This window comes from Medicago sativa, chromosome 4 (assembly GCF_051527215.1).
Source record: "Medicago sativa cultivar Bolivia chromosome 4, Bolivia_mono, whole genome shotgun sequence".
In the NCBI taxonomy this organism is placed as follows: domain Eukaryota; kingdom Viridiplantae; phylum Streptophyta; class Magnoliopsida; order Fabales; family Fabaceae; genus Medicago; species Medicago sativa.
The window spans coordinates 8,749,803-8,770,227 of NC_140752.1; the positions used below are offsets into that span (position 1 = coordinate 8,749,803).

Genomic DNA, 20,425 nt, shown 5'->3' on the forward strand with positions numbered 1-20,425 from the left:
AGAAATTCTTGTTATTTCCTGACCTTGAACGACAAGGGAAGATACTTTTCTTTCATTACTCGCTTGAAATTCTCCCGTCGTCACCATCCTACGTTGAGCAGTTTCCCACCAATCCTGTGCTGCACCTCGGAATTGATTAGTTCCAAAAACCACCTTCTCTTCCTCGGTACAGTTAGCCATAAGGAAAATCTTTTCCATATGTTTGATCCATCTCTTAGCTTCAGGTGCTTCTCCGCTCCATCAAACTATGGGGGATGGTTTCGATTGTATTCTCGAAAGGCTGGATTTCCCACAACTGGAGGCGGTGGATGTGGATTATGCACTCCTTAACCTTGTTGTATAGCTGCAGCCCACTGCTGTTGGGTCTGAGCATTCTGCTGGATCTGCTGTTGTATCATTTGCATCATCTGTTGATTCTGTTGCATCAGTTGTGCCCACATTTGAGCATTAGGGTTAACATTCTCCTCCATATTCTGATTAACTCTTGGTCGGTCTCATCCCCTTCGTGCTCCAGACATTATCACTCTAACTGTCATATTTAAGTCAAAGTGATCAGTTTCAACCAAATATAACAATGAGGACAATTATCCTAAGCTCAAAAAGAACAACTACTTGAATTGTATTATTAATGACCCAAGGCACGATCTGAATCGACCTGCTCTGATACCAATTGTAACACCCATATTTGAAAATATCTAGAATATTCAAAAGAGTGCCAAAAGTGATATTGAATACATTAATTATACAATATTGGAACGACGATAAGTCTTGAGTCTAAATACACCAACATTCCAAAGTTCTTATGTTACATTATTACACCAAACTTTTGTCATAACGAAGTACAAATACAAAAGATATGACAACAAGACTCATAATGTAACATATTCATCCTTAATCCACACCATGAAAGCTCCAAGAAGACACGATCACTCCAAGACCTTTTCTTTACCTTTACCTCATGAAACCTGTGAACCTGAACAAATAAGGAGTTGGATGAGACATAATGCCTCAGTGAGTTCTTCCTAGCCCTAGGCTAGTGATAACCTTGGGGAAAATCCTATGGTTACCACGTGTCTAAAATACAACCTGCCGGTTGATTATACGTGTGTGGACATTCTTGTCTAGACGGAAGTGCACACTAGAATCCGTCTTAGATTCTTCATAACATGTTATAGGCTTTACTATATCATATGTGTCATGGCGGTCAAGGGATCCTAAAACCGCTTTGCTAGGATACGTTAAACGCACCGAAGCCTACACTATAATTCATGACACGACCCTATATCGGACGAATAGGGAAACCTAAGTTCGTCTTCGGTAAAACATTCATTTCATGTTCTATTCCAATACTTGCTCATGTTTAACATAATCATAATCATGCATGGTCATATTCGTTAAGTCATCATGTTAGCGTGAGTCAAACAAACATTATCTTGGTTCGTTTTACGGAAAGCCCCGGGTGGAGTAACCCCGAGAACTATCCCATACATGACCGATGTACGTACATCGGACTCCCTCAGTGTCGTGCGGGTCCCTTACGGCTTGAACCGTTCCCTTTAGATCGAGAACCTCTTGCAACCCCCTAACGTGGATGACAAGAGACACGAGCACCTACATCTTATATTAATCATGTTCTTATACATACATGACGCAGTATGGAAGCGTAGGGTTAGCAAGCGCTAAACCTAGATAGAAAAAAACAAGTTTGCAAGCGACAAACTTGTGAAAATAGGGTTGCAAGTGACAAACCTATCAAAATAAGGGTTTCCGGAATCCACCAGAATTGTGAGAAAATCTCAAATAATTTTATTGAATCAAAAAGTGTGCCTCTTAGGCTGCATAAGTTCAACTTATATAGTGAAAGAAATAACAAACCCTTGGGCCAAAATAAAACAAAACTCTAGAAAATTGCTAAGATTTGGTTAAAATAAAATACTATAAAATTACTAAGAAAACCCTCCTACATCAGTCTCCTCCACCTCTGAAGAACTCGACCCCGAGTTCTCATCTTGATAAAGGACTTCATTTGCATGGTATTCATGAATGTCTGCCACATTGAAAGTGTTGGAAATGTTCATAGAATCTGGAAGTGCTACCACATATGCATTATCATTGATCTTGCGAGTCACTTTGAATGGACCATACTTGGGGGGCTGTACCTTGCTGTAGGTACCAACAGGAAATCTCTCTTTTCGCAGAAACACCATCACATCATCCCCCACATTGAAAACCTTGACTCTTCGCCGTTTATCTGCAGCAGCTTTATTTTTCCACCCGGTAGCTTCTAACTTGGCCTTGACAGAATCTTTCATAGTCATAATCTCTTCAGCCATCTTTTCAGCAGCTACGCTAACTCCAGGAGCTTTAGGCATCTTAATCAAATCAACCACATGCCTATGGGCAGAAGTGTAAACAAGTGCAAAAGGTGTTTGTCCGGTAGAAGAATGCACAGTGCTGTTATAAGCAAATTCAACCTGAGGTAAAACCAAGTCCCACTGTTTCGGTTTGTCACCACAAACACAGCGAATCATATTTCCCAAAGTCCTGTTCGTGACCTCAGTCTGTCCATCAGTCTGGGAGTGAGCGGTAGAACTCCTGTTCAGCGATGTTCCAAATAATTTCCACAGAGTAATCCAAAAATGACTGAGGAATTTGGTGTCTCGGTCGGAGGTAATAGATGTAGGAACCCCATGAAGGCGCACAACCTCTCTGAAAAACAGTTTTCCTATGTTGGATGCATCCGTGGTCTTCTTGCATGCGATGAAATGGGACATCTTGGAGAATCGGTCCACAACCACAAACACAGAATCCACACCTCACTGGGTACGAGGCAAACCCAACACGAAATCCATAGATAAATCCTGCCAAATGTCATCAGGAATGGGTAAAGGCATGTAAAGACCAGTGTTTTGCGACAGACCTTTAGAAACTTGGCAAGTGTAGCATTTCCTGACAATGGTTCCAACATCTTTTCTCAAGTGTGGCCAATAAAACCGTTCTTCTAGACTAGCAATGGTCTTATCTCGCCCCATGTGTCCACTAAGACCGCCACTATGTAGGTCCCTAATTAATTTCTCCCTTAAGGATGAGCAAGGAATGCACAGTTTATCTCCTTTAAAAAGGTATCCTTCTCGAATATGAAAATCTATACAAGGACTCTCCTTGCATTTGACCCATAATTCTTTGAACTCAGCATCACTCTCATACAATTCCTTCAGACATTCAAAACCCACAACCTCTTGTGCTAAAGTGACAAGCAAAAAAAGCTGTAACACCCTACTTCTATTAAGCGGTAAAATGCGCGAATATACAATTATATTCTAGAAATAGATGCTACGTCTACCAAATTAAAATATACATGCAAAAATATCATGTTACATCACATAGCAGCGGAACATATATATAATCCATAAACCACCTCAACATCTCAATATAATAAGAACATATCCTCCAATCTCAAATACAAATAACATCTCAACTTCAAAATACATAATCAAACTAAATCCAACATGCAAATCCTAGATCAGAGCCCTAATCTAGACACTTGCATATAAAAGAGGAACTCCACTCCTCGGCAACATCAAGCAAACAGACTAAGCATCCTGCACTCCATCTACCCGTCCATACGGAAAGGTAGGTGGTAAACCATTGAGGGTTAGCATTACATCATCATAATCCAATTAAAATTGACAAGAAACTTTGAGAATGAAAGATACATTTAAGAACGATGGAAAACAAACTATACACGTATTCACAAGTATTCTTAACATTCACATCATTCAATATCATCATCTCAAGTTCACACACATCACAAAATCAACCATGTTAATCAACAACTAACAAATTCAATCATCATTCACAACTCAATGCATTTCAATTCACCAAAGAGTATGCAATGGCTCTAGACTCTTCTAGATGCATGTGGTACCAAATCTCCTCAAGGTCGTCACTCATGATGCAACAAAAACATCATTATCAACGGCTATAGTCAACGGCAATATGGATATAACATCTGACACGACATATGATGGATGAACATATGACTCAATCCACCATGCATATGTTCACAACAATTCAACGGCTATAATCAACGGCTATAATCATCATTCAACTATATCATATAGTTTCATATCTCCACATAGTTCCTTACATTCCAAATAAAAGAACAATTACAACATATGATCACAACATCATATTCATCACTCAACAACCATTCATACATCATCTCATAATCATATTAATCTATTCATAAAGGGTTCATAAGCAATTTGGCTCTCAAAAATCATTTTCTACCAAGTTCGTCTCCAAAAATCACAACATTGAAAATAATTGAGTCATCTAACCAAAGTAAACAAGTTCCAATGCCTCAACTAAGCATACCTCAAGTCCACATATAAGTGCAGTAGGTATACCTTGGCGTTTCAGCGGCTAAACACGACGGAATCATAAAATTCACAAAGTTCATCTCATGATATCATTTTACAAAACCAATTCATTTACAAAACAAAACCAAGTTAGATCCCTTAAACAAGGTCATTTCTTTCATAAAAACACCCCTAGATGATTAGGATAAAGTTCCTACACTTAGGAATAAGTTTGGAAGCAATTTGGTTGAAGAAAAATGCATTTAAAAAGTTCCTGGTCAGACAAAATCGTAGACCGATTTTTACCCATCGTAGTCCGATTTTTTTCGTGTCGAAACACTCCAAAACCTGGTCAAAATCGTAGCCCGATGCCAAAAATCGGAATCCGATTTCTGCCTGACAGACAGCATCAGATTTTCCAATTTTCACGTTTTTGCGCGTAAAATCCAAACCGTTAACCTGTTTTCGATGCCGTTTTCGCCTACGCCGCTCCTGACACTTAGCTCTATCATAATCTATTGAAAAATTCAAATTTCAACCATCCCAAAATCATTTCCCAAGACCTCACATCAACACTCATTTTTCAAACGGTTAACACTCGAATTTTCACACGAAAATCCCGTTTTCTCACAAACGACTCAACTAACATCATCACAACATGAAAACAGAAATTCTACCAACTCTAATTCATCCAACAACATCAAAAACTCAGTCAACAACCTCATATTTCAAAAGTTCTTTTTGGTCCTTCACATGAACATCTTAGCACAACTTCACCAATTCAAACAACAACTTCACAAAATGGAATACCCATGGCATAAATCAACAACAACAGCATATCTAATTCATCAACAACCTCATTCAAACATGAATCCATCACTAATCAACCACAACAACACTAATTTATACCATTTTGAGCAAAATCAACAAAGTATACATATAAACATATATTGAGCATGTAATGTAATCAACAACAACTTGATTATCAACAAATCATGTCCTCAAACATAACAAAAGTCATGCATGAATTTACACCAATTAAAATCAATTCATCAATTTCACAAAATGGGTAGAAATGAAAAGTTAGGGATTATGGTTGAAATCTAACCCTCTTACCTCTAGCACCAAGATTCTCTAACCAAAGCTTCAATTTAGCTCCTAGATGATGAATCCCTCTTGCCTCTAACCCTTGTTCTTATTCTTCCCTCTAGCCTCTATCTCTTCTCTTCTCAAATGAAAATGTTGTGAAGAAAAACCCTATTTCTCTACTAACACTAGTTTATATATATAGGCTCACTTAATTGGGCTTATCTCACAAACCTTAATGGGCCTAACCCATTTCTATTTCAACCTCAAAAATGTTACTACTCACTTAACGGTAAAATATAACACTAACGGTCACTTACCGGTAAATAAAATAATTACTACACCTTCTAATAACTTGGTAAAATAATACTCTTACTAAGCACTAAAAATAACCTCCAGCAAAATTACAAAATTACCCCTGCTCTCAAAATGACCAAAATGCCCCTAAGTCCAAAATGACTAAAATACCCCTCTAATACCGAATTCTACGATTCCCAACCAAAAATACACACAGAGGAAATAATCACATAAGAGCACATATAGCACACATAAATATATAAATAAAATAAATCTAACGAAAAATCGGGCTGTTACAGAAGCTCTCCTACTTAAAGCATCAGCTACCTTGTTAAGAGCACCAGATTTATGCTGAATAATAAATGGGAATTTTTGCAGAAAACTCACCCACCGAGCGTGCATCTTGTTGATTACTTTCTGACTATGGAGAAATTTCAGAGCTTGATGATCAGTAAACAGAATGAACTCTCTATGAATCAGATAATGCTCCCATTGGCGAAGGGCTCTGAAAACGGCGTAAAATTCTTGGTCATAAGTACTCCATTTTTGGCGAGCTTCACTCAACTTCTCACTAAAGAAAGCAACTGGCTTCTTCTCTTGAGATAAAACAACTCCTATTCCAAAAAAAATCTGATCCTGCTCGGAACCCCGCTTGAATTTTCCTTTCTTCAAACATTCTGTGATTGGTGCAGTGATAGTGCTGAAATCTCTAATAAATCTTCTATAAAAAGTGGCCAGTCCGTGAAAACTACATACTTCAGTGACAGATGTGGGTGCAAGCTAATCTCTGATAGCCCTCACCTTTTCCTCATCAACCTGGATTCCTTCTTCACCAACTATAAACCCCAAGAAAAGTAACTTGTTGGTATTGAATGTGCACTTTTTCAGATTAATGTACAACTGATTATCTTGTAAAACTTGCAAAACCAACCTCACATGTTCCAAGTTCTCTTTCTTGGACTTACTATAAATCAAAATATCATCAAAATAAACTACTACAAAGGATCCAATAAAGAGGCGTAAAACCTGATTCATTAATCTCATGAAGGTGCTAGGGGCGTTTGACAATCCGAAAGGCATCACTAGCCATTCATAAAGTCCATCCTTACTCTTGAAAGCTGTCTTCCACTCATCTCCAGGTCTAATTCTGATCTGATGATATCCACTACGCAGGTCTATTTTCGAAAACACCTTAGACCCTGACAACTCATCAAGCATGTCTTCTAAACGGGGAATTGGAAACCGATACTTGATAGTTATCTTGTTGATGGCTCTACTGTCGACACACATCCTCCACTGATTTCCTTTCTTTGGTACTAAAAGGACTGGGACAGCACAAGGACTCATGCTCTCACGGATGAATCCCTTTCTTAGTAAATCCTCAATCTGTTCCCTTAAAATCTCATTCTCTTTAGGACTCATGCGGTAATGAGGAAGGTTTGGTAGACTAGATCCTGGAATCAAGTCTATCTGATGTTGAATGTCTCTCATGGGAGGTAAATCATTTGGAAGCTCATCTGCAATCAGCTCATTAAATTTTTTTAGGATTTCTAAGACTTCACCCGGTATCGGAATCTCTTCTTTCACAACGTTCATTAGCCCTTTGATCACAACCGGATAAAAACACTCAGTTTCCTTAACGGCATCATCAAGTTCCTTTTCATTCTGAGTCATCACTAAGAAACTCGTTTTCTTCTCTTTCGGGTTCTTATCAAATTGTAAAACAGGTGTCATAGAAATCTTATGGGTACCCCAAGTAAACAATATCACATTATCCCGTCCCCGATAAGTAATATCATTATCAAACTGCCAAAGGTCTACCAAGTAAAATATGACAAACATCCATATCAAGAACATCACAAAGTACCTCTTCTCTATAATGTTTGCCGATGGATATAGGAACTTTGCAGGACAACGTCACTCGTACCTGGGATCCCTTGCTGACCCAGCCAAGAGAGTATGGCTTCTCATGAGGCTCCGTGGGCAGCTTGAAATAATCCACCAATTTTTTTGACACCAACTTCTCCGTGCTTCCATTATCAATTATCAGGTCACATACTTTGTTATTGACGAAACAACGAGTCTTAAATAAATGTTTGCGTTGGCCTTCCTCTTTGGATGCTAGCAACGTTCGCTGAAGCACAAAGTTCACTCTCTCTTCAGAATCTTCCTCAGCAAACTCAACTCCTGCGTATTCATCTTCCTCATCAAGTTGCTCATCATCACCATCCAAACCTTCTGCTACTCCAGCAACCCTCCTTGATGGACAAACATTAGACTTGTGACCCTTCCCACCGCAACGGTAACAATTATCACCACTAGGATACGCATATGGGTTGTTCTGCTTTTGGACGGGGGCCTTGACTGGAGGCGCACTGCCAGAACTGCTTGCTTTGCTAACATGGTTTGAATCTTTGACTGCTGCACTTTTCTCTTTGTCATCAGCTTGGTTCTGTGGAGAATATCTTCTGGAATTTGAGAAATTTCTAGGGGATTTCTCTATTAATTCCGCCTTTAAAGCTAGGTTGGACGCTTCAGCAACGGTCCAAACAGTCTGTAATCCCATTTTTTCTTGCAACGAACTTTTCAAACCGCTAATATATCGAGCCACCTTCTGATTCTCGGACTCGCCTAATTCATTACGTTCAGAAAAACGCAAAAATTCAGCCGTGTACTCAGTCACTGATCGCTTGCCCTGAACACATTCAATATACATCTTATATAGAATATGTTCATAATCTTCAGGTAAAAATCTGTCAAGCATCAACTGTTTCATCTTTCTCCAACTTCGAATAGGGCGTTTATTTTGTCTACGCCTCTGAACAACAAGCTTATCCCACCAAACAGCAGTGGTACTTTTCAGCCTGATCGCAACCATCTTAACCTGCTTGTCTGTCGGGATGTCCATGACTTCGAAAAATCTATCAACATCGATCTGCCAGTCCAAGAATTCTTCTACTCCCATCGTTCCGTGAAATAGGGGAATATCAGCCTTAACGCGGTAATCTTGGTGATTCCCATGTTCACTCCCATCATCGATCACGACTTCCTCCTCATCAAAACACAAATCATCATCAGAAGGGTTGTTGACATAACGAACCCTAATATCCGGAGTTCGTCCTCCTCCCCTGTTGTTGCGGTTGTTGTTGTTTCGGTTGTTGATGTTTCTATTGTGGTCGTTGTTTCTGTTGTTGTTGTTGTCGTCCACCCTAGCCGTCAACGTCATCATCTGTTATGTAAGAGCTTTGATGGCCTCATTCATGTTTGTCATGGTTGCAGTGACACCTTCAAAATCTACCCTGGTAATTGGTTGATCTCCCATGATTGAATCACGTTCACGAAAGAACAAGGAAAACCTGCTCTGATGCCAACTGACGCAGTACGGAAGCGTAGGGTTAGCAAGCGCTAAACCTAGATAGAAAAGAACAAGTTTGTAAGCGGCAAACTTGTGAAAATAGGGTTGCAAGCGACAAACCTATCAAAATAAGGGTTTCCAGAATCCACCAGAATTGTGAGAAAATCTCAAATAATTTTATTGAATCAAAAAGTGTGTCTCTTAGGCTGCATAAGTTCTACTAATATAGTTAAAGAAATAACAAACCCGTGGGCCAAAATAAAACAAAACGAAATAATAATAGAAAGTTCTAGAAAATTGCTAAGATTTGGTTAAAATAAAATACTATAAAATTACTAAGAAAGCCCTCCTACATCAATACATATTCATGCTTGTTCATAGGCATAGAAATATATATATATCGCATCATGTCTTACGTAAATATTATTCATATTAATAATCACTATGCTCTTGCAAAGCTACTATCTATTCTCTCGACCTCTAGGTCAAGTCTCTATGTTTGCCATGTATACATACTTCTACCCATTCTATCCAATAATGCCATTCCTAAAGTTCTGAGTTCTTTACATGGTTGAACATAACATCTACCTTCCCATTATCATTCAAACAAGAAAGTCTAGGGTTACTTGATACTTGTTCAAGCATAAGAGAGGTCTCTTTGATTGTTAAAGAAATTTGAGAATGAAAACAAATGGATTGATGATGCTCCTTTAAGAACAAATCGAAGTGGCAAGAGCAAAGGATAAAATGTTATTTTAAAATTGCAGAAAAGTACACACTTCCTGCAAGCTACGCTAATAGCGAAGAAAAATTCCAGCCATGCCAGAATCACGCTATTAGCGTATGCCTCTGGAAGTTGCTGCAGATTTTCGCTATTAGCTTAAACCAAGCTAATAGCGTATTTCTTGAAGGTTTTCTGCAGATTTTCGCTATTAGCGTAGATCAAGCTATTAGCGTGTTTCTTGAATGGTTTCTGCAGATTTTCTAAAAAGCTCTCATGCTTGAACCTGTTTCAACCCTAGACAACCAGTGAACATAACAGACAAGGAAAAATGCATGGCATAACCTAATAACACCTTAATCACACTTACTCTCTTGATTGAATCACACAAATAAACTTTCAATATGAGCTAACATAAATATAAACTTAAATCAAGTATGAGCTAACATAAATATACACCCATCGGATGGAAATCTATCTAAGAACTCACTTGGAGTGTTGAAGTTGGTTACAAGTCTTCCTACTTCAAAACCCTAGATCCACTACTCTTGATTGAGAAAGTAAATAGGATGAAGATGCTTGCTCCTCTATACACCCAAAGTTCACTTGATCACTTGCTCATGAAATCTTGAACAACTTTGAGCAAAGATTGCTCACTAGAGAGGGAAGAGAGCAAGAAAAATGTTTGCAAACCTAGAGAGAGAAACTTGAATGAAAAATGAAGATTTTGAGCCTAAATCCTTTATATAGTCCTTAAACTCAAATGACTAATATACCCTTATTCCTTACGCATGCGCATTTGTATAGTTTTCAGATATTACGTTAGTTCTTAATACGTGGGATGTTACACAAGATGTGTCAACTGCAATTTTCCTCAAGTTTTTACAATTTCAACTAATTATAACCGCCGTATCATTAAAGATGTTAGCTTTTATATGGCTCAACTACTTCTAAAGTCTTCCTCAAAAACAAAACAAAACTTCTAAAGTCACAAAGATGGATGATTGTAATGTGCGGATTGTGTAGTCCTTTTGCATAAATGTATGAAAAATAAAATTGTTCTATTTTTAGATCATGTGATTTGTCTTGATTATTTAACACTCGTCGAAATAAAAATGATTACTAAAACAATTGTCGATCGATCACTTCTTGCTCCTCTCTCTTTCTCTCCCTATTTCTCTCCAGTATATATATATATATATATATATATATATATATATATATATATGGGTTATGATAGAAGACACATTTTGTGAAGGTGTCTTTTATCAAGTTACTCTATGAGCATTTGCGAAAAGACACCAACTTACTTTTATGAAGGTGTCTTTTAGCAAAGTTATAACTAAAAAGTGAAAATCTCACCTTAAGGTGTGACTTGTAACAAAACCCAATATATATATATATATATATATATATATATATATATATATATATATATATATATATATATATATATATATATCAATATGGTTAGCTCAATAGACACCTCAAAATTACTTAACTGAAAAAGGAAATAAAATACATATTGGAAGTTACAAACCAATCGGATTTTACACACAAAAACAGCAAAACAGATGCAAAATTGAGGTCCCTATTGAGCAACTTTCATATATCAATCTTTCACTCCTCAAACACCCCACAAGCCTCTACCAATATTTTCAACCCCTTATGTCTCTTTACAGTTACACCTAATTTCTCTCTACACCAAAACAAACCTCCCCCCTCTTCAAGTATTATCTCTCTTTCTCATTCACATTTTCACCAACACATGGTGCTCTTTACTCTCCGATAGCTCAAACCAAATTCTAAGAGGATACTGGCAAAATTTGGCTCTAACTTGGTTTCTAGCCTTATTGTTTTTGAAATAGTTCCACACTTTTTGTTAAGACCCCTCGATAGGGGGCTGGCTCTTAGCTTAGCATGTACTGTTGTTCTTTGCTGGGGCTTTCCCTTCATTCCACCAAAAAAAAAAAAAAGGAACAGAAACAAATGCTAAATTATATTCGTTCTCTCAATCTGATGATGAATTTACAAATGTAAGCTGTCTCCCTATGCATAATATTGACAACAACTAAGGAAGGCAGAAAAGATGGAGAAAATACACAAGATCAAAACCCCTAAAACTAACACGTCAAAAAAACTCCCAGAGAAAAGATGACTAATTAGTCTCATTTCTCTTGAAGTTAAAGAAGAAGAAGAAAAAAAGGAAAAGGAAGATCCCTTATAAAAACCCTATGTAAAATCATTAAAAGAAATAAACTTATTGTCTTTGAGAGTCAGATGCAGTTTGGAGTCTACTAATGAAGGGTGCTATGGCTGCAAGCAATGCCTTTGGACACTCTTCATGGGGTAAATGACCACATCCAGATATTGCAACCAGTCTCTGCATGTGAAATTGTTAAGAGAAATATTAGAAACTTTATTAGGCAAAATAATATGACAAGAACATCTGAAAATGCTGGGGAAATTCAAAATGGAGAGCACAAAACTGTATTAGATTTTTTCTTTTTGAATGGCAAATTAGTAATTAGTTGTTAGATTAGTTTTTCTCCTTCGTCTGAGTTTGAATTCAGGACCTCCAACTCCTTATCCCTTAGCTCAAGCTCAAACAAGTTGAGCTACCCAACCCCCCGCAACTGTAGAAGTGTATTTGGAGATGGTATTTAGATGAGAAAGGATCCTCTCGAGCAGAAAAAGATGAGAGCAAGAGGAAGAGAAGTAACGTGAGAGTGGGATGAGGGGAATGAGGAGCTGCAGAGGATCCAGGTCCGTGTATAGACATGGTACAAGTCTAGAAACACCCTCATTTTAATCATACATTATCATGCAGTATCAAGTTTTGTGAAGAATGTATTGAAATATGGTGAAAAGGAGACTTACAGAATTTTCAAGTTTTGAGGCCATGGCTTGACAAGATTTTAAGGAAACAAGAGAATCTTCAGCACCTGCAATAACCAACACTGGAATGTCTTCTACAGCTTGCAGCAATGATTCTGCATTTTTTGCTGCAAGGATGGTTTCAGATGACAATTTACCAATCTCATGAACAGCTTCATCCCATCCTTCAACAGATAGTGGAGCCTTAACACAAAAAAGAACAATCACATGCAACACAAGTCAATAAATTTGTGATTCCAGAAATGATGTAAAAATGTAGCATCCTAAATTGCAAGGTTTGAACAAAAATATTGATGTAAAAACTCAAATCAAATTCCCTCAGTAAAAAAAGTAGCTATTATGTACCCAAAAAAAAAAGTAGGTATTAGACATGCGGAAAAACTAATAACAAACTGTGCTTATTCACCATGCCTAACTATCTAAGAAAAGCAGAAACAAAAAACTGTACTTATTCACCATGCCTAACTATCTAAGAAAAGCAGAAACAAAATCATGTGTTGTTAGGTGCTACAAATTTCTGATACCTCATTATTCGGCCTCTATCTCTAGGTTAGGCAAGGATACGGTGTTAGGCTATCATTTACCGTGACAACCAATTAACATTTTTTGCTGAGTTCATTGCAATTACATACAGTTTCTTATCTTCTGTTCACATATTGAAACATGCAAAGGACAGAGCAGTTCCTAATTAAATCATGTACACATGGTTTAAGTTAAGAAACAAACATACCTTATAGAGATTCAAAACTTCTGTAGTCAATTTGGTAGAATCATACCAAGCACGCCGATTCACCACTTGAGTGATTTCCATCCTTAGTAAAGGTCGAACCATATGCTTCTTTCCAAGTGAGGTATGCAGGAGGATTCTTGCAAAGGAAGGAACCACTTCCCTTGACAAGCTAACATTTAGCAATACAACCCCTTTTATAGTAACCTAAATTGACACGGAAAAAACCGTTTTAGTAAACACTAAATCAAATATGATGCATGCACATCAATTGTCGCATATTATCAATGATCAACTAAAACATGCATTTATGGGGATTCAGTTATGTATGTGATCACTGATCACACTCATTCACACCCTGGAAAAAGGAAAATAAAAACAGTAGAGCTACAAAACCCACACTCATAGGAATAAAAGAAGAACAAAACTGCAAAACCACAGTATGCTGTGACTGAATTTGCAAGCATGCATTGTTGTTAACATTTAGATAAGAAAAAAAACCTCCGCTGCATAATTAGGTTTATCAAATACACAAGTTGCCTATTTACCAAATAACAAGAAGGAATAAATAATACTCACATTACAACAATTCATTGATGTTTTAATTCTTTGTGCAGCCATAAGAGCAAGCAATCCTCCATCATCATGACCAATTAACACCACTGACGAAAATCCAATCTCAGAACAGAATGATAAAAGCAAATCAATCTGAATTAAAGAAAAGAAAAATCTATCAGATAACTGATTTCAGATAAACTTTAGGTTGAAAAAAAGTTAGAAGAATGATAGCAATACACTCTTCCCATCCGACTCTATCATTAGATGTCGATCATGAGGATTGCGGATCCCACTGAATAAGATGGCAGAATCCATGCAAAATCCACTTACAAAAAATTATCTAAGTGTTTCAAATAGTGTGTCGCTAGCATTTTTCTTAAAATAATATGGCATTGAATAAGAACACCAAAAAGAAAAGGAGAACCAGAAACGGGCTACCAGATTGAAATTTGAAAGTCAGTAGTTGACCCTCTAGTGAAAAGGACAACATTTTAATCATAACACAAATAGATAACTGTGCTTGACTTTTGCATTCAATACTTATTTAATATTTAACTAAGAGTTCAAAACTAAGAAGAAAATAACAAAACGTCTTCTAATACATCTTGCACAAATGGTAAATTATAATTACCTGACTTTCAAGCTTATAAGGATTAGGCAATTCCTTTTCTTCCCAGTTCTCCGGACATGGTCTTGAACTTAATCCCCAACCAGGCCGATCGAATGCAGCAACTGTGCAATTAATCTCCCTAGCTAGAGACCCCATCACATGCCTCCAAGAGAAAACTCCTCCACCAAACCCATGTATTAAAACAACACCTAATTGACCAATATTTTGCTCCAGAGTTAAAGAATCCAATTTACTAGTTTCATCTTCTTCACAAATACCATCTAGATGAAAAATAGGGATATCTTCAGAAAAAACAGTAGTTGCAGTACTATCTAATAGAGGTGTGTATAGAGATGATCCATTGAGTTGATTGCTATAGCTCCTGTATAAATGCCGCTCTATCTTCGGAGACATATCTAGCTGATGTCTGTCGAATTTCTCCAATCCTCCAGCCATTGATGAAGTGCTGCACCTAGAATTTGATTCAACACAGGCTGTTGAGGACAAAGTATGCGGAGGTGATCCAGGTAAGCTGAGCTTGTAATGAAGAGTAAGTCCTTGGCAGGTAATGAAACAACTGTCTGAGTCTGCAAGTAATCTGGCCTGCAATGCTTCGTCACGAGCTGTGCCAAAAGGTCTCCGCCTCATTTCACTGTCACTTTTTGGGGTTCTTCCCCCACAAGGAGTAGGAGAACGTGGGACCTTTGGATAGACACTGAAAGCACTTTTGCACGATAGGACCTGTTTATGTAAAGCATAAATAAACTTATGCCGTTTTTAACTCACATGAATCACCAAAATTTTATAAATTTTCTTTTAAGCTAGCTTGTACTTGTAGTATTACAACCGCTTATATCAAAAACAATTTAAACCAAAGAAGCAACATATAAACCAGCCTGAGAAATTACAGAGACTGGATAACCATTCCAAACTTACAGATTCAGGGTCAATGCGATGAAACAAGAGCTTTCTACGTGCTCTGCAGCTGGTTCTATAAGCAACAACGGTATGACCAAGAGCAAACACAACCGACGAAAGAAACAGCACAGGCATTCCCCAAGACTTTTTCAAATGGAGTCTCTGCCTCTTTAGAGAAGCCAATGAAGCTTCAGCTTCAATCTGGGAATTTACAGTGAAAAGACAAGCTTTGACTGAAAGGAGAATAATTGAGGAAAAAGAACATAGAGTCACAGTTCCAAGGTAAGGACCATGTGAAAGAGCAGGGCCATCACAAATTGAATAAACACCTGCAATTAACAGAGAAAAATAACCCAACATCAAAATCAAAATTTATAATAACCACAGAAAATCCAATTATTATTTCTTTCTACATATTTTACCCATGAAATTCATTCTACATGTTAACCAGACACTAATACTTCAATTTAATCTTAAAATTGTAAATATAATTTTTTCCTCAATTATTAATAAAAAATAAACAAGAATCTAAAACTTAAACAACTTAAGCAGTTATTTAAAATTAATGCATGTTTGGATTAACTGTGAGTTTGGCAAAATCAGAGTAACATCGTGATTTTGTTGAAGCACCAACTTATAGTTTTTTGCCAAAATCACAATTCCAACATGCAATTAGAGATGTTGAGCAAAATCTAAATGTTAAAAGTAAACAAATATTTAAAAAAATCAAGAACTAAGAACGAAAATAAACAAAAATCTAAAACTTAATCAACTTAAGCAACTGAACATGTGAGCAGTTATTTAAAATCAATGCATGTTTGGATTGATGCTGAGTTTCGTGAAATCATAATAACAAGCACCAACATATAGCTTTTGTAAAAATCACAAAAATCAAGAACTAATAACAAAAATAAACAAAAATCTAAAAAATTAAGAACTTAAGCAACTGAACATGTGAGTAGTTATTTAAACACATGATTGGATTGCCAGTGAGTTCGGCGAAATCATGCTAGCCTGTGATTTTGTTGAATCTCCAAAATTAAACCTTATACCAAAATCACACCGTGACTCTGCCAAACTCACTGTACCGCACCGTGATACTGCCAAACTCAACACCAATTAGTCCATAATCTAATTACAAACTTTAAAAGCTACATGCAAATTTGTTAACTTCGAAATTAACAAAACAACAAAACAAAGATAAGAATAAAAACAAACAAATTGTTAACATAAAGTAAGAATAAAACTTAGAAAACACAAATTTTACAATTTCTTCAAAAATCAAACAAAAAAGCACCAAAAAAAAAAAAGTTAGAGAGAGAGAGAGTATACAAATGATGATGAATGATCTTAAGACTGAAACAAGAGGAATATCCATCAAAGAACTCTTGAAAGAGTAACGACGAAGAAGCTGTTTGAAAGTATAGCAATTAACACAAGTAAAATTGGAGATCAAAACACACGGAACAAGAACATCAACCACCGCAACAACCACCGGAAGCGACGTAACAATCAGCGAAACCACCAATGCAACAACAAAGAAAACCGTTCGAATACACCTCCAAAGCTTCTCCAACAAGCATTGTCCTCCCTTCGCCATTACCGCCCTAACAATCGCTCCGTGATTGACGGACGGTTAGTTGCGATCGCCTCAACAGATAAACGAGACCGGAGTAAGGTTCCCGGACGGTGGCTTATTTGCCATTTCCGGTGAACGGAGGAGGAGGAAGGGAAGTTCAGTGTTGGCGATGGGATTGTGTGGAGACGGTGGAGAAGAACGCCATGGACGACGGCGATGTTCGCCGGAGATTTGTTAGGGTTCCGGTGAGAATGGAAATGCTTCTCCGTAATTTTTGTTCGGTTTGAAATTGAATGCTTTCTTCTTGTCTCTTCTCTTCTCTTTCTATTCTCTCAGTTTTTCTTCGTCCACTCTCTTTTATTATTTTTTTATCAATTTTTTTTTAATAAATTAAATATCTTACGTGGCATACGTGCGAATTCGAGTAAAGTTATAATGAGTCTCGTGAGCATAGCTCGTTAGCAGGAACAATACATTGTTATTGGTAGGGGTCTCGAGGTTTAAATTTTGAACATCTCACTTATTCATTTTATAAAAAGTGAATTGTTTGACAAAAAAAACAAAAAAGTTATGACAAGTGATAAAATTATAAAAACGTCTACAAGTTTTAGTTCAACCACCAAAAATACAAAAATTATTACGTCGAATTTCACGATGGCGTTCGAACATCGACACCTTTAATAGTTTTATTATTTCGTCTATCTATAAAAAAATAAAAAATAAAAATCTCTCTTGAAACATTTAACAAAGTAGCATTATAAGAAGTGTATAAATTCATGACATTTTTTTTTGTTAACTCTCCTATTTCTATTAGGGAAACGTTTTGATAATTCAACGTTTGATCAGAAGTAAGTGAAGTTTAGTTAAAAATTGTTTCAGTCAAAAATTATATTTAAATTTTCTCGAATTATTTGTTATTTGATACAACTCTTTAACTATTTGAACAAATTCATGATATGTACTTAGGTTAGAAGAGACTCTTGAGTTTTATTCTTTTAATTTGGCTTTTCATGGCTACGTTATCTAAAGTTTAAATGTAGAGTATTGTCTCTTTGTATAGATTTTGTGAGGATTGTTGGGGTTTGGTGGTTGATGAAGAGTCACACTGGTAGGAACTGGATGTGTTGGCAGACAGGAAATCCATCATCATACTTTAGGTGTTAATTAATAATTGTATACTCTTTTGCATATCTTACTACCTTTTTATTTATGAAAATTACAACCAAATTTGTCTTTCATGACCATGTGTATTGATTTAAGGATGATCATGGTTGGTCCTAAGATTTTTAGTGTTTAGGACGAAACAATAAAATTGTGTCCTTTTAATTATTTTAATTTTTTCTTCTTACATTTTTTGTTGCAAAATATTCATTTATAATCAAAGTTCTATAAAAATATGTTATCAATAGAAATAATCAAACTGAATTAAATATATATATATATATATATATATATATATATATAACTATTAAATAAACGTAACAATTTTGATGCCCCTAAAAAAATAATATCATGAACTGTCGTTCCTCCTGCCCACCTTCAGAACCATCCCTAATCAAATGTATTGATTAAAGTTTACCCTTTCATATTGCAATATACTCTCTTGAGCCTAAAAGTTCAATTAGAAAAAACCGTTAGAAAACCCATTTTTTTTTAAACATAATAACCTTGATAAAAGTTCAATTAGAAAAACAGTTTTTTTATAACAAAACAAGTATGAATGGCACGATCTTCTTAAGCCAAGCAACGGTCTAAATAAATTTATTTGATTGAAAAAGTCACAAACACTAACTACCCACGCATGGCAAATGGCTTTTTTTAAGACAAGTAAAAGTCCAATATTTGATTATCATTTTCATAATGTCATTTTTTATGTATATATAGGGATGACTTGTGTGCATTTCAGAATGTGTTGTGAAGTTATATACGTGATTCCAAAAACTTCGTTTTCTTTCTTTGATTTTCAGCTGTTTTATTTGACCTAACTAGATTGTGATTGCGTTGTGTTAGTGAATATATTATGTATGTAAACTTTTTTTTTATTATTTTATGTGAACTTACATCATATAGTTCGAGTTTCAAAACATTACAACAGAAATGGAAAATTACTTTTCAATAAAATAGTAGACCATGTAATACTTGTGAAATATGAAGAGTCTAGCAGTAGTATTGAATGAGATATGGCCTAAAAATTAATTTATAAGTGGAAGCATTTATATATACAAGTCGTTTTTTTCAACCCTTTATTTTGTACGGAAAAGTAACTATAAGTTCAATCATGAAGTAAATAAAATATGAAAAATGTTATCAAAGTATCATTAGTGTTGTTTAAGCAATCAAAAATTATAAATTTTACGTAAAAAGTTGTGTATGTATTACTTTTTACATTGTTTAATTTGTATTTTTTAAAACAAAGTTCTGTTTTGGGATTCTTTAAATAATATAGTTAAGGTACTTGTTAGCCTGATCAATAAAATACAACTATTTCAGTTATGATATGAACTTTGTTTCTATCCATTTGACATCAACTATATTTAACCACTTTCCAACTAATTTGTTAAACACGGGTCTATTTTGTCCAATTCACATGAATTAAGAAAATTATGCAATACCTTTAAATGGAAATCATTATCTTATGTTTTTTTTTATGAAAATGATTTTGAGTTTAAAACATATACAATATCTCTATCAACTAAGATAATCTTTACAGGATGACAAGTGTTTTTCTTTTCCTGGACAAATAGCATGACAAGTGTTTTTATGACAGTGATCAAAATTTCAAAATAGTACGCAAGCTTTGTCAAAAAAAATAGTACGCAAGCATGTATTAAAATTATATATTAAAATGATAAATATAGTAGGTTAATTATATTCAAATATCGATTTTTTTCTATCACAGTCCCACTATTTAACATTAGTGCTGTTGTATTTTACTATATACTTTTTTAGGTATAGTAGTTTGTTGACTACATCTATCTCATGAATTTATAAATTTATTTATATTGTTCTTTCAAATTTCCTATTAAAAGAAAAAAAATTAGTTAACCTTCATACTATAGTATTTATCAGTAAAAATGTCCAATAATTAAAAATATTTTGATAAACAAATAATTGAAAATTTGAAAGGAAAACTATAAAAAGAGATAAAACTTGCACATGTTTGTTTCTTCAAAAAAAAACTTGCACATGCATAAAATTGTTTTCACTAATCTTGCACATGCATAAATTTGTTTTCACTATTAGATTAGATTAAAAAATAAATGAATAAGTAAATAAATAGTTTCTTCAAAAAAAGTAAATAAATAGCTGAAA

General features: G+C 35.5%; 1 protein-coding gene and 1 pseudogene across 1 annotated transcript; both read right to left on the bottom strand.

Annotated features, from left to right (window-relative positions):
• Positions 1-1,946: 1,946 nt before the first annotated feature.
• Positions 1,947-8,973, bottom strand: LOC146926043 (uncharacterized; annotated as a pseudogene).
• A 2,840-nt stretch (positions 8,974-11,813) lies between these two features.
• LOC146926044 (uncharacterized) lies at positions 11,814-17,408 on the bottom strand. The gene is made up of 7 exons (XM_085758458.1): positions 16,867-17,408; positions 15,553-15,863; positions 14,638-15,357; positions 14,028-14,156; positions 13,452-13,655; positions 12,704-12,904; positions 11,814-12,206 (listed from the first exon to the last, which is right to left on the bottom strand). The coding sequence occupies exons 1-7, from the start codon at positions 17,132-17,134 to the stop codon at positions 12,084-12,086; spliced, it is 1,956 nt and encodes a 651-aa protein (XP_085614584.1). The 5' UTR covers positions 17,135-17,408; the 3' UTR covers positions 11,814-12,083.
• Positions 17,409-20,425: the final 3,017 nt, after the last annotated feature.